A 12,730-nucleotide genomic window follows, 5' to 3' on the forward strand; every position below is an offset into this window, starting at 1 on the left:
ACGGCAGGCACAAGACTGCATCGGGGGCCGCGTGGCACTGTAGAGCGAAATACTCGCGCGCGGTACCGTACATTAAACGACACACTTCATCCGTTAACTGAACAATGAAACGGGCGTAAACGCGAGAATTCCAATATCCCCAGTAAAGCTTAAGACTGGGAAATAAATTTTGCCTGGTCCCCTCACTTCCCTCTTCAATTCCTCGTAAATGAGAACGCACGCCACCGCCACGAGGTGGAATCTACGAGTCGGGAACGACGCCTGCTGCTTGTTCTGGCATCTCGTTCGAGTCACGTAATACCCGCCCCAAACAAGGCCACGATTCTCCACCCTATACAAAAAGTGTCGAAGGACCCCGGCATTATTCAATACGGTAACACTGCTCATACAACACCCTCCCTTTTCCGCTTTCCCAGGCGCAGGCACAGTGGCACTTACTCTGAGGGAAGAACAAAGTGCGTTAATGCGCGATGTCTGCCAAGTACCAGGAAAAACAGAGAGAGGAAAACAAACAAAAACGTTGCAGAAAAAGAGGAAGCGTGCAGAGAGAGACTGCATGCAAGGCACACGCGAGAAACGGATTATCGCGCGTGTACCAAACATGCGTGCGTGGGTACAGCCCAACGAGCGGCCGAGATAGCTATCCGGCGGCATCGGCACGCGAGGCTGATTGCTTGCGGCTAATCACGGCCTCGGGAGACTGCCGCCGAGGACGAGCCTCCGCTGCTATACTTAAGCACCGTATAGCAGGCGACCGAGGGCACACTACGAGAGGGCTTCCCAGATGGGGGGAGCTCCAGATAGAGAACGGCCGTTTGGGTCCCGTTTCTCTTTTTTTTTTTTTCCATTGGCAGCGCCGACGCCACGCATACCGTTTTCGCCGTTACGCACCGCCGGATCCCCGGGCGCGGTCTCGCGCTGTGCGGAGAAACGCAAGGCTCATCGCGAATGAATACCACAGAGAGACAGTCCAGCGACTCGACCATACGGGGCGCTTCTGTCGCTACGCTCGGTGAGTAGTACTGCTAGGTACCAGTTTTCGGCACTGGCACTGTTCCGTATGAACGCAGCGCGACAGACGAGTAATCAGTGCATTTCAGTGCGGATGAATAAAGTGATGCGGCTGCTTTTTCTTCTTTTCTGGTTTACTCTTCACCCACAGTGATGCACCTATTTGCGCGTGTGACAAAAATCACCCTGTAAGCCTTTCAATTCTCCGAACGAATTCGAAAACGTCGCGAAGTGCACCGAGACCGCGCACTGCGGACGTTAGTCAGCGGACGGAGTAGGCCACCAGCAAACGCGAGGGACAACAGATTCGAAAGGAATAGACGTGTCCGCGCCGGTGTACCTCCGCTAAACGAAAGGGCACTGTGCAATAAAAATGGCAGCAGCCGAAGACGGGGGAAGGCCGCGCCAAACGCTACGCGTCCCGCTCCGACACTCGGACGGGGGAAGCGACAAGATCGGCAGCGAGCAGCAGGAAGGTCCGCGCGGACGCCCCTGGCAACCGGCGACGACGATCGGTCGCTGAGGAGGGGGCGGTGCGTGAGAGGGGAGGAACGACCCCATCCGCTTGCGCGCAGGACCCCCCGGAGAAGCGCGGGCGGGGGGAGCAGCTAAAAGCGTGGTCTGCCGAAGGACGACGAGCAGCGCATCGGAGGCGTCGTCGCCTTGAACGACGGAAGCGAGAGACGGGACACTATCGTGCGCTCCCCCACTCTTGAGCACACACGCTGCGTCGTCGTCGTAGTCTTCAGTGGAAAGGCACGAGCGAACAGAAGCGAAAACATTAGCGGAACGGCGATCGAGCGAAAGCGAGTCCCTGTAGCAGTGCGTCCATGTCCAGCGCGGAGGAGGGAGAGAGGACGCACGGACGGAAACCCAAGTGGTGCTCCGTCTCGGGGGGCCACTGTCAACACGCTCGCGAGGCCAAACCGACGTAACACTTAGCGCCGGAAAAAAAGAACAAGCAGACGCACGGAAAGAAGTGCCCGAAATGACAAGTTAGCGCATATCGCCAGTACGGTACACACGAACGAAAAGACGCTGCAATGACCGCCGGCTCGTGCGCTTTCTTCAGGGATAGATGTTTGTTCTTATTTCTCTTCTCGCGTGCAATACCGTTCCGAATGCTTCGCCGAAGTACAATAGACCAAACCGACGTTGCGTTCTAACAAAAGCGTGCTATGAACGGAAGCGTGTTGAACAGAAGCGTCCCGATACCCCCATGCGTTTTCCGTGGGTCCACAGGGCAGCCTGTATCGTCGATACTGAACTCCTCCTACACAAGCTTTGATGCTTCAGCGCCGTGGAGGAAAGGTGGAGTAGGTATTTTTTTCCCAGAGGAGCACTGGGACTGGTGTGCCAAACATCAACGTTGCCATAGCAACCGAGCTCCTGAAGCACTCGCTGCTGCTCGCGGCCTCTGAAATGTGACGTCGGCCCGTCTTTCTCGCAGCACGATCTATTCGAGAGAAAACTTTAGAGTGGGGCGCGTAAGCTTCAAAGTTGTTTGGGCTCTGCGAGTGCGTCGGCCAGCAACAGACGCACTCAAGTAATCGCGGCGCCGGTCTCCGTCGTCATCTTCCAACGTGCCACGGAAAAACACGGGAGCTCGTCTGCTTCACGAAAACCGTAACAGAAGTTTCGTAGGCTTTGCTCTGACGCGCTTCCGGCGGCTCGTAGCAACGCAAGTTCAAAGCTCGCGTCTATCTGCTCCGGCGAGCCGATTGTAGGCGCAAAGGAAGATGGCGCACACACCGACATGGTTGCACTTCCGGGTTCCAAAAAAAAAAAAAAAGGAAAAAAAAACGCGACGACAGGGCCCCTCCCATTTTGTTTCTTTCCTCCGTGTTCGGCGCTTTTTTTTTTTTTACTGCACCAGGTGAAGGGAAACTCGGGCACTCGGCCTAGCACTATGCGATGAACCAACTTTTCCCTCCTGCCTATCGGCTGCTTATCATAGGGCACGCGAGGTCGCCCTCCTTCGTGGAGAGCTCTCCTGCGACACCCGCCGGCTTATCAGCCTCACTACTTATTCCTCGGCATTACGATCGCCCTCAACAGCCTCTCTAGGACGGCCTCGTGGACCTCAGAAACTATCTTCCACGACATCCTTCGTGAGATATAGTTACCGTTACTGCTCGTTAACGCAACCGAACCAACTTAAGTCTCGCCTCTTGAACTCTCGCTTAAAACGCACCCAACGGAGTGAGTCGAACTTCGCGCAGAGCAGCCGACTGTCATATACTAGACAACGAGGCAAGTACGAGGTGTTAAGGTTTCTTTAAAGCCCCTATTGCGCTTGTTTATATACGTTCGATCTGCAGTACCATTACAGGCACAAAGAAAGTCGTCCGAAATACTTGTACGACACCCTCGTACTTTATGACGCGCACCTTTTCGAACACGTTTCATTATATAAGTCAGGAAGCGATTACGTCAGACATCAATCTCGGATGTGAAGCCGGGTGGTCTCAGAACTGCATGGAAATGGTTTAGGAGCGTTTCTGCGAGGCAGCTTTTAGCGAAAATCGACGCCAACCTGACCAAGAAAGACTGTTCTGCAGTCCCGGACGACGCTTACCCCTTGGAAGTGCGTTCCTCTAATACCACGAGTTCAAAGAAAAATTCGGGCGGTACGCCATCGAAGCACCAACCTACGATAACCACGCGATGCTACACGTTCCACATCAGCGCTCAAGCAAAGAAACGCGGGTTTTACGACGAGAAACTGAACGAGGCGATCACTTCCTCCACGTACACGGAAGTGACGTTTTCCGTATCTAACCGTGGTATTTAAACAATATTTTTTTTTTCACGTTCGTAACGTGACAGAATAGGGAAAGGAAATAGGTTTGAGCAGTCTGAGGAGGAGACACTACAGACTCTCTCAAACGTCACAGCAGGAGAAGCCCACCGCAGAGCGCCCGGGAACGGTCCGAACGACCGTTCGTTGGTTAGTGAGACACCGAAATATCGATCAGCAGCTCCCGGGAAACGACGTCCGCTCTCCATCCGACCCCTCTCTATGAAAATTCGGTCGCGCCGGCCCGCTTCATGAATTTTGAATGGGCTTGCGGGAAGGGGGTTGCACCGCGATTCAACTCCCGCTGAAGGCGAGGAACAAAAGAAAGAAAAGCGATACAGACAAACTATTGCGAGACTGTATGGGCAGCCAACTATGTTCAGGTTCACACGAAAATTGGCTTGCCTGCTGCGCGAGGAGATGTGAATGTCGCTTTCCAAGGTTTCCCTGACCAGTTAAACGTCATCAGGATAAACTTTCTTGACCTTCCTCGACAACCATAAACTGCAATGTAAAAAGAAAGTGCGTATTCCGGAGCAGTTGTGTTTAATTATGTAGCACTTAATCAACCGCTTTATGAACGCTTCGCTTCACATGGCAAAACATCCCGCGCACTGGATCTGCGGAACTTTATTCTTTTAGTCGTGACTCTTCGATCCCACGGTCAACGCACCGAGCGCGCGGCAATATTTCCCAATGAGATAACGCGGTCACTGCTGCCGATTTCTGCGTGCGGATTATCTCCGGCAATTATACTCGAGGCTCACGAGCACGGCGCGAGATAATAATCCTTATATTACACTGTGGGCAAAGAAATGGCGCAAGAACACGAGTGCCACAGGAGGCCACGTAACGCAACGCGCATGGTAGCCGTTTAAGACTCGTGCTGAAACCAATTGATCTATCCACTTTATTGCTGCTGCAATACTGGCACAAAATAAATAAATAAATAAAGACGCCGCAGGTACCGTATAAATAATAACTTGCTGGGCGAGTTGGTGCATATTGGCAAACAGATTTATAACTGCGCGAACAAACGTCCACAGAGAGAGAGGGCACACAAGGACAGGCCGCCTATCCTTGTGTGCTCTCTCTGTAGTCCTTTGTTCGCGCAGTTATAAAACTGTTTGCTAAAGCAATTAACAAGCACTTCATTACTAAGGCCCGGTACGTGAGGCTCAGCGTAATCGCGGTTGGCGCCATGACCACAGTATTTAGTGCTTGCCTTCTAACGACCCTATTAAGGTGCAATCGGTGTAAACGCTACAAAACGCACTGGCAGGCGTCACAGTGCCGTAATAATTTCCGACGACACTTTTCCTGCGTCCAAGAGGCAGACACGTTATTGGCTCGATCCCTTCCTACGATCACTGCCATATATCTACACGCGAGCGCAGGTAGAAAAAAAAAAAAAAGGAGCGCAGTCAGCATTGCCGTTATTTTTTTCCTCTTGTTGCGAGCAAAGTCATGATACCTAGCCCTTTTGCTACACGTCAGCAAATTCTGCTCTGTGTCATGACGTGTCGCGACGCCTGGAATGGCTTCACTAGGCAAACTCTATATACCATCATCAAATTAAAATGTCATACGCTTGCGAAACTTCGCGCTTCTTCCTAACTGTCGACACGCGCGAGATAAGCGCGCGGTAAAACTTTCGGCAAATAGGGGAAAAAAAAAAATATGTGTCGGCGCTCCCAGTAATCGAGGTCGCTCTCGGCGAGGTCACGGTCGATCGACGCCGGCCCGGCGGCCCCTTCACAACGTTTCCCCAGAAATGTCGGGCGATGACGTCGGCGCCTCGGAAAACCCGTCGGCGCGCATCCGTCCTCGCGCGGCGCAGATACTCGACCAAGAAACGTCGCACCGCCGCATTCATTGTCCTCTCTGGACGCTCCTATCGCGGCATCCACACGGCGAGCGGGAAGACTCGACCAGCAGCGACCTTCGGCGGGATTCCGGTGGAAGCCTGATCCGCGCTCGCAACAGGCTCAAGACAAGGGAGCATAGTCGCCCCGTCTTATCGACGCCAGACAGGCACCCACGACACCCCGTCATGTCGTCCATCGCTTTTTTTCTTTCTTCTCTCTCTCTCTCTCTCTCTCACGCGTTTGCGTCCACACGACGACCCGCAGCCGGATGGGTGAGCGGGGCCGGGCACACCCCGGCCCGGTGGCTCTCGTCGATAAAAAGTGAATCAGTTCGACGACCACAGTAAACGATCGGATGCATGCGGTAGGCACCGGGCCGAGGCCGCCGCTTTCCGTCCGATATGACGACGGCTCGCGACGCACGACCGGCAGCAGATCGAATACCGAGAGCCGGTCGCGTCTGCGGAGTTTGGCTTGGCAACATTGGCTAAGGCGTCGCTGCAAGAAGGAGTCCTAACTGAGCACAGCACGCTAATTCTCGCATGCACCCATGCTCAACATTTATGTTGCTTGACTTAAGCCAAAGTCTCTACGGAGTACAAAAAAAAAAAGAAAAAAAAGAAAAAGAAACCGTTCGCGCACCGTAACAATCCCCGAGGCGTAAGTTTCGGAAGTTGGGAAACTTGAAAGATAGCAGACGCTATCGAACATTGCGGTTGCGCGATTCTGAGTTCTTAAAACACCCCTACGGTCAGTCGGTTGTCATTTACCATGTCCACTGGACATCGCCGTGGTCTGGTCCAGTGCTGTGGCTAGGCGCAGAGGCCGCCGCGCGCGCACTGCACTAGAGCCGGACTTTCGGGGACACCAACGCACCGGATCTCGAAAATTAAACGCCCGCGCCATCGCAAAGCAAGAAAGCGGCATGCTGCACCCACACGCAGGCAGGCAAAAAGAGAAAAAAAAACATTATAGTACACCAAACAGGAACACTTCAGGGCGACAACGAGCGAAAGAGAAGCTATACGAGAAAGAAAAGGGAACCGACGTAGAGCCCAACAACGACGCCGCGGCGGCGGCTGCACACAGGGGCGGGCCAAGCTCTGCCGACGAATCCCCGCGAAAATGCACAGCGGAAACGCCGCCGAAACGATAAAGAGGGAAACCGGCGTCCCACCGACGCCGCCGAGAAAGAATAAAAGACGGGGAACCGGACCAGGCAGCAGAAGTTTAGGGGGGTGCAAGCGGTGGCCCCCGAGGCGAACCTCCCGCGGGACGAAAACGACCGACCGAGAAGCCGACGGCAGAGGAGAACTCTCGGCAGGGGCCAGCGATTCGGTCAGAGAACGGCAGCAGATGCGCGGGCCTTTCGCCCCGCCGAAACGAAGCAGCCCGCCCCGCAAAACGACGCCGAACGGCCCTCTCCACCCATCGCCGAGAAGAAAGGAACGGCGGCGCCGAAGGAAAGTAGTTCACGCAGCAAACATTTATCCGCAGTGCAATGAGGAGAGAACACTCCCCCGAACCGAGCCCAAGGGTCTCGACGAGCCGGGGCGGCTGCCATGAACCGACCGTCGGCGACCGCGAGAATCCGACGCCGCCGCCGAGGCGGCCCACGGATGAATACGGACGTGTACGACGATATATTCCTGAACTAGAGAAAAGAAATAAAACAGGGAGCAAGGGTAGTAGTAGGCGCCTCGACGGCCTCAACCGACAGGCGCCGGAGGGCTGGGTTCTTCTCCCGGGAGACCCCCCCCTCCCTCCCACTGAGAAGCGACAAGCCTCGAACTCTCTTTGTCTGCGGGAGACGGGGAATCCCCCTCCACCCCATGGCAATGGCAACCCACCCCCCAACCTTCCCCCCTCCGTGTGTTAGAGAGAGCCCGGCGACCGCCTGGATGATGAAGGGAAAGCCGGGCGAGAGCAGAAGTAGTGCAGGCGCAACGTGGAGGAAAAAGAAAAGACCTGTCGGCTTCGCATGTTTCCCGTCCCGTCGCACCGCCCGACTTCCTTCCGACCCTCGACGAGGGAGAGAGAGAGAGAGGACGGGCACATGTGACCTCCGACCTCGGCATTTGCCGGCGTCGAATGGTTTTCTCTGCGGCCATTTGTGAGTCTGGCGCGAAAAAATAAAAGTGTACATTGCCTCAGCTATCTCCGAAAATCGTGTTTTTGCGTATACCGCACTTCTGCTTCCAACCAGTCTCGCCAGGGCTGGACGCCACCAGGTCTGCAATCTGACGACCGCGCAGAGGTTTAACTGATGCTGGAGGTGCGGAGTACGTACTATGGTCCCCCCGCCCCTCCCACCTCAGTGCCACGTTGAAACAGAGCAAGGTGATAAGCAGTCGGAATTTGCGGGTTCTTCCCTTGCCCAGTGTATTTATCGTGAGCCCAAGTTAAACCCACAGAATTAGAAGCGAACGGTCCCTCTACCAAAGATAACGAAACAATCTCGCCCTCCTTCCATCCTACTTCCACCGACGACGTCCGCGCAGTCGCCACTGTTGAAACACAAAGAAAGGTAACGCCTTCAGCGGTGCTCCAATCTGGCAAACCTGTCCTCACGAGTGGGCCCCTCATGCCCTCGAATTTTCTAACCTCCCGAAGTCAGCGAAAAACCCCTGGAATAACTAGACGACGTTCGTACCACCTTCTGTGCTGCCACTCCATCAGGCTGCTTGTAGGAACCTGTCCACCAGAAATTACCTCCTTCTTGAAACTTGCTTTGTATAATATTGATCTAACTGCAATTGTATGGTTATTGTAAACTGTCCTCTACCTACAATATCTGCCGCTCCAGTTGTCTTCTGCCTGTTTCCTGCGTGGCGTTGATGTTATTTTGTTCTCCAACACACAAGCTACGTTACAACGCAATTGTACTATGAAAGTGGCACAAGTACAGTCTCTTGCAACTTCCTGCCTGCTGTACCAGAAGAGGGAACCTTCGCCAAGCGTTTCTTTTTTTCCTTCCTCCCTCCTCTACAACAATGCTCAGAGACGCAAAACAGATTATTACCGCCACTTTGCTGATAAAACACACGCGCTTTGCACGTATGTGCTTCACTGAATGTTGGACCGCGTACTGCTCACATATACCCTGCACACCTGATGAGTGGTACGTTTCATTCCGTTCCACGCTTACTCTCCCCCCCCCCCCCCTTTTTTTTAAATTGAATTTTACCCCTTGGTTCTCACGCTTGTCAACATTTACGTACTGCACATTATCTTGCTAGGCAAACATTGGTGCGCCGTGCTATAAAGCCTGGACTGACTTGAACCAACGCTTTCTTTTTCTCCACGTTTCCCTGTCCTATGTCATACACGTAACACTGTTGCGTGCGTGCCACTCACTACGGGAAATGTGACGTCCACTGTCACGAGACAGCAGGCAGCCGGGTTCGGTGGCGTGAAATTAGTGAGCGTGGCCTCTGCATAAATATCACGCTGTGGGCCTCGAGGAACCCAACCACTTCATTTGGAAGTTTTAGGGAACCAAAGTTTGTGGACGCTAAACAAATTGGCGTCTTTCGGGAAAAAGCGCACGCCCGCACACGTCAGGTATGGGCGTACGCACTCGGGCGGTAAGTTGTGCTGGGAAACTGGCCTGGGAACAAAGATGGCGTCTGCAAAATTGCCAGGAAAATCGAGTCTAGTGCACAGCGCCTGCCTAGCGTAGTGCTCACTTACATTCACTGGGCGAGGGCAGGAGAAACGTCCGTGGTGGGGTGGTGCCAGTAGAACCCCATCTGCGCACCTTTCAGGTTTCAGTCAACTTTTCTAACTTAATCGCGCATGTCAAGTGGAGAAAGCTTATTTTACACGGGTCGCTGAAAATGAACCTTTGTTGAGTGAGCTCGGCTGTCGTCACTTTCTTGTGTGTATGCGAGTGTCTGCGCTGCCACTGCTACAGAAATGTGAATGGCGGCCGTTACGCATTTCCGGCTTGGCTAACACTCCCGGCGCATGCAGCCCGCAGAAAGCATAGCCTTCGAGACCGGTTTCTTTTACTCAGCGGAAACCATCGCTCGGGCGTGGATTGCGACACCACTGTCACCATCACGGCGTGGAAGAGTCCGCGCCCTGTCGCACGCTGGTAGTGCTGCTAGTCGCCGTCTGCACGACCAGACGCACAGGCGACGCTACGTGTGGGAAACATTGAACGGTCATATCGCTCTCGATTGGTGAACTGAGAGGAGTACTGAGATAAAGGCATTTTACACTCCTCTCTGGGTGCATCTACTGGTAGCTGGCGATAATCCGTCAGCAAAAATAGGAAGGCGGGAGAACCGCCGTTACCACCCACACGAGCCCTGCGTTACGCGACACATAATACATGTTGCGTGCTTCGACGTCCGAACGGCTCATCTGAAGACCGACAAACAGCTTTTCACATCACAACGAAGCAGGCGGCCGCATTTAGCAGCGCACCTGCCGTCGTTGCCCTTAAGCGAAGCCACCAGCCGTTGCGGAAAAAAATAAAGAAGAACGGTTTTTGAGACAGGAGTGAGCAGCTGGGCTAACAGGATAAGCACGGTCTGCGTCAAAAGTTTGGAAGCCACTAGTGCGTAGTGTATAGGGCCTTCTGCAAGCATATTCGCAGGTCATACGAGAGTAAGCAGACTTGATGACCAGTTTTGCCCACTGTGGTCAAGCTGTGGAGCACCATCATTGCGTAACGGAAGCCCTACTACAATCGACCCGCAAACAGTGCGTGCGGGGTGGCCTTCTGACTATCGACGCAGCCCGTAATTTACTCGGCGTAAACAGACGGAATTCCTCGCACGTCTTCCAGGCAATACAGCCTCGTTCCACAGCGTGTTTCGTTCGAGATTCGTTTCACGAAGAAAACCGACCAGGACAACACAAGCATACGGGAAAAACACGTGATCCACAGTGGAGGACGCTTACGATCTCGCAACACAATAAGCCACGTGGGGCCGTTTGTTTCGTCGGACTCGGGCACCGACAGACGGCCCCGGCAGCAACCGAGACCGCTATTACAATTTGCGAAAATAAGAATTCGTGTACGCACAGACTGGACGTTCGTCGGGTTGCTACGAAACGCAGCCTTGTACTCAAACCAGAGTGAAAAAAAAAAAGAAAAAAAGAAAACTGACGGCGCAGCACGAGTCGGCACGTGAGCAGTATTGCGCAAGTGGTGAACGCAACACGTGAACGTCGAGACGGCTACGGTTTCCACGGTCGGGATCCGCCACAGACGACAAGGCCCGGCCCGTCCCGGATCGAAGCCGAAGAAAGACGAGGCCAACTCGGCTAAAAGCGCCGGGGAACGACGACGGCAGCGTAGCCATTGTTCCGGGGCAGGGTCGCGCAGCTATGCGTGCACTACACTGCGACAGCCTTATCGCAACTGCAGATCGGAGCCGAGCACCGCGAGAGGGGAACTCCGTGGCCAATGACCTCCGTCCGGCGCACGACAAAATCCGTTCCGCGTAGCCAGAGGAGAGCAGCAGACCGTTACTCACGACCACGGCAGGGACAAGCTAGTTTTCTCGCGACGCACGTGCCTGCACCTAATTAAGCCCCGCAAAAGAATCGCAGGACATCGTAACCTGGCCGGCAGCTTGGAAGGGGGGGGGGGGGGCAAAGAAAAGAATGGCAGAGGGGCGTGCGTGTGGAGAGGGTCCCCCCCCCCATCCCCCACGCAAACGAGACCGGCGGTGACCGCTGGCGGACAGCTGGGCTGCACGAAACGACGACGCTCCTTCGCTCGCCGCCGACGACCGTGAAATCACCGAGCCGTGTCCGCAGCACAGCCATATGCACGGCCCCATCGCACGGTCCCTCAACACGCACAGTCGTCATGGGTCGGCCGGGGAGGCGCGATCGTCGCCACGGGGGAAGGGAATTGAGTCAGCACCAATCGTGCAGCTACCTCGCGAAGCAATAGGCCGAAAAATTATGATCCGAGCGCGTTCAAGTTACAGCGCCGTAAGGGTAAGATTAGTACGGTTGGTGCATCGCGAAGGTTCGTTGCGCTGGGCGACTTGCGGGGGACCTTCCCGATCGGTGTGTCTGTTTTCCGCGCGACTTTCGGTCCTTCAGTGGGACCGTTAGGAACAGTCGGTTACGGGAAGAGTTCTGACTGGTCGCCTGCAGATCGGCCAAGGAGGTTCGGCCCCGGGCAGCAGCGAGCGCCAGCTGGGGCGGCGGGTGCATGACCGGCGAGGGCTTTGGCACGGGCTGTTCGTCGCCCCCGAAGCGGCGGCGTCTCACAAAGGCGGCACAAAGAGAGGCCACTCACCAGACGACGCCGAAGGCTCCGTATCCAATGGGTCTGTCCGGCTGGATATCCTGCACCGTGACGGGAGGGTGGTAGAAGGGTTGGGCCGCGGTCAGGATGGCCTGCTGAGGAGCGGCGGCCGTCGCGCCCGTGAACGCGATCACGGGGCGGCCCGAGCGGGCGCCCACCACCGCCATGGTGTCGCCAGACAAAGGCCGATACCCAGCGGCGCGCTGGCTGCGGTACGCTACTCCATCGTCTCCATTGTGGAACACCGGCGGCGGCCCCAAGCTCGACCAACGGCAGCCTGCGGCAATGGCGCAGAACACCTCCAGATCAGTGGGACGTTGCTGCTAATTGGGCCGCAATCGGCATCCCCCCGCGCAGCAGCAGCAGCCGCCTACTCCACCACGCACAGCACACACCACGACCAAAGAACGCACGGGCCCGCGACTGAACAGGGCCACCACCACCACTCCGCGGCTCTCTCGGCGGCGCAGGAGGCAGAGAGGAGGGGAGCAGGACGCAACGCCGCCGCACGGGGGAGAGGGCGCTCGCGACGCTGCGCGTGCTGTGCCTCGTGAGCGCGCGCGACCCTGCCGCCCCCTGTCAAGAGCCGCGGTAAACGCGCTGTTGTTGCCGTTGCGCCAGCTGCTTCGGCGTAGCAGACGACAGTTCATTGTCCGCGCGTTTGACGCACTAAAAAAGGCGCAACGTATCGTTGCTCAATATCGCTCACTAACACACACTGATTGGCCAGAGTGCTCTTGATTAGGCCGAGCAGTAACGCACTCATCGTCG

General features: G+C 55.4%; 1 protein-coding gene across 1 annotated transcript in view; it reads right to left on the reverse strand.

The window, feature by feature from the left end:
* The window catches only part of LOC142576071 (serine/threonine-protein kinase NLK2-like), a 107,115-nt gene extending 94,661 nt beyond the window's left edge, over positions 1-12,454 (reverse strand). Inside the window, 1 exon segment of the mRNA XM_075686002.1 lies at positions 11,951-12,454. Within this exon segment, the coding sequence (XP_075542117.1) occupies positions 11,951-12,126 (176 nt within the window). The 5' untranslated portion in view covers positions 12,127-12,454.
* Positions 12,455-12,730: the final 276 nt, after the last annotated feature.

Source organism: Dermacentor variabilis, chromosome 3 (genome assembly GCF_050947875.1).
Source record: "Dermacentor variabilis isolate Ectoservices chromosome 3, ASM5094787v1, whole genome shotgun sequence".
Classification (NCBI taxonomy): Eukaryota; Metazoa; Arthropoda; class Arachnida; order Ixodida; family Ixodidae; genus Dermacentor; species Dermacentor variabilis.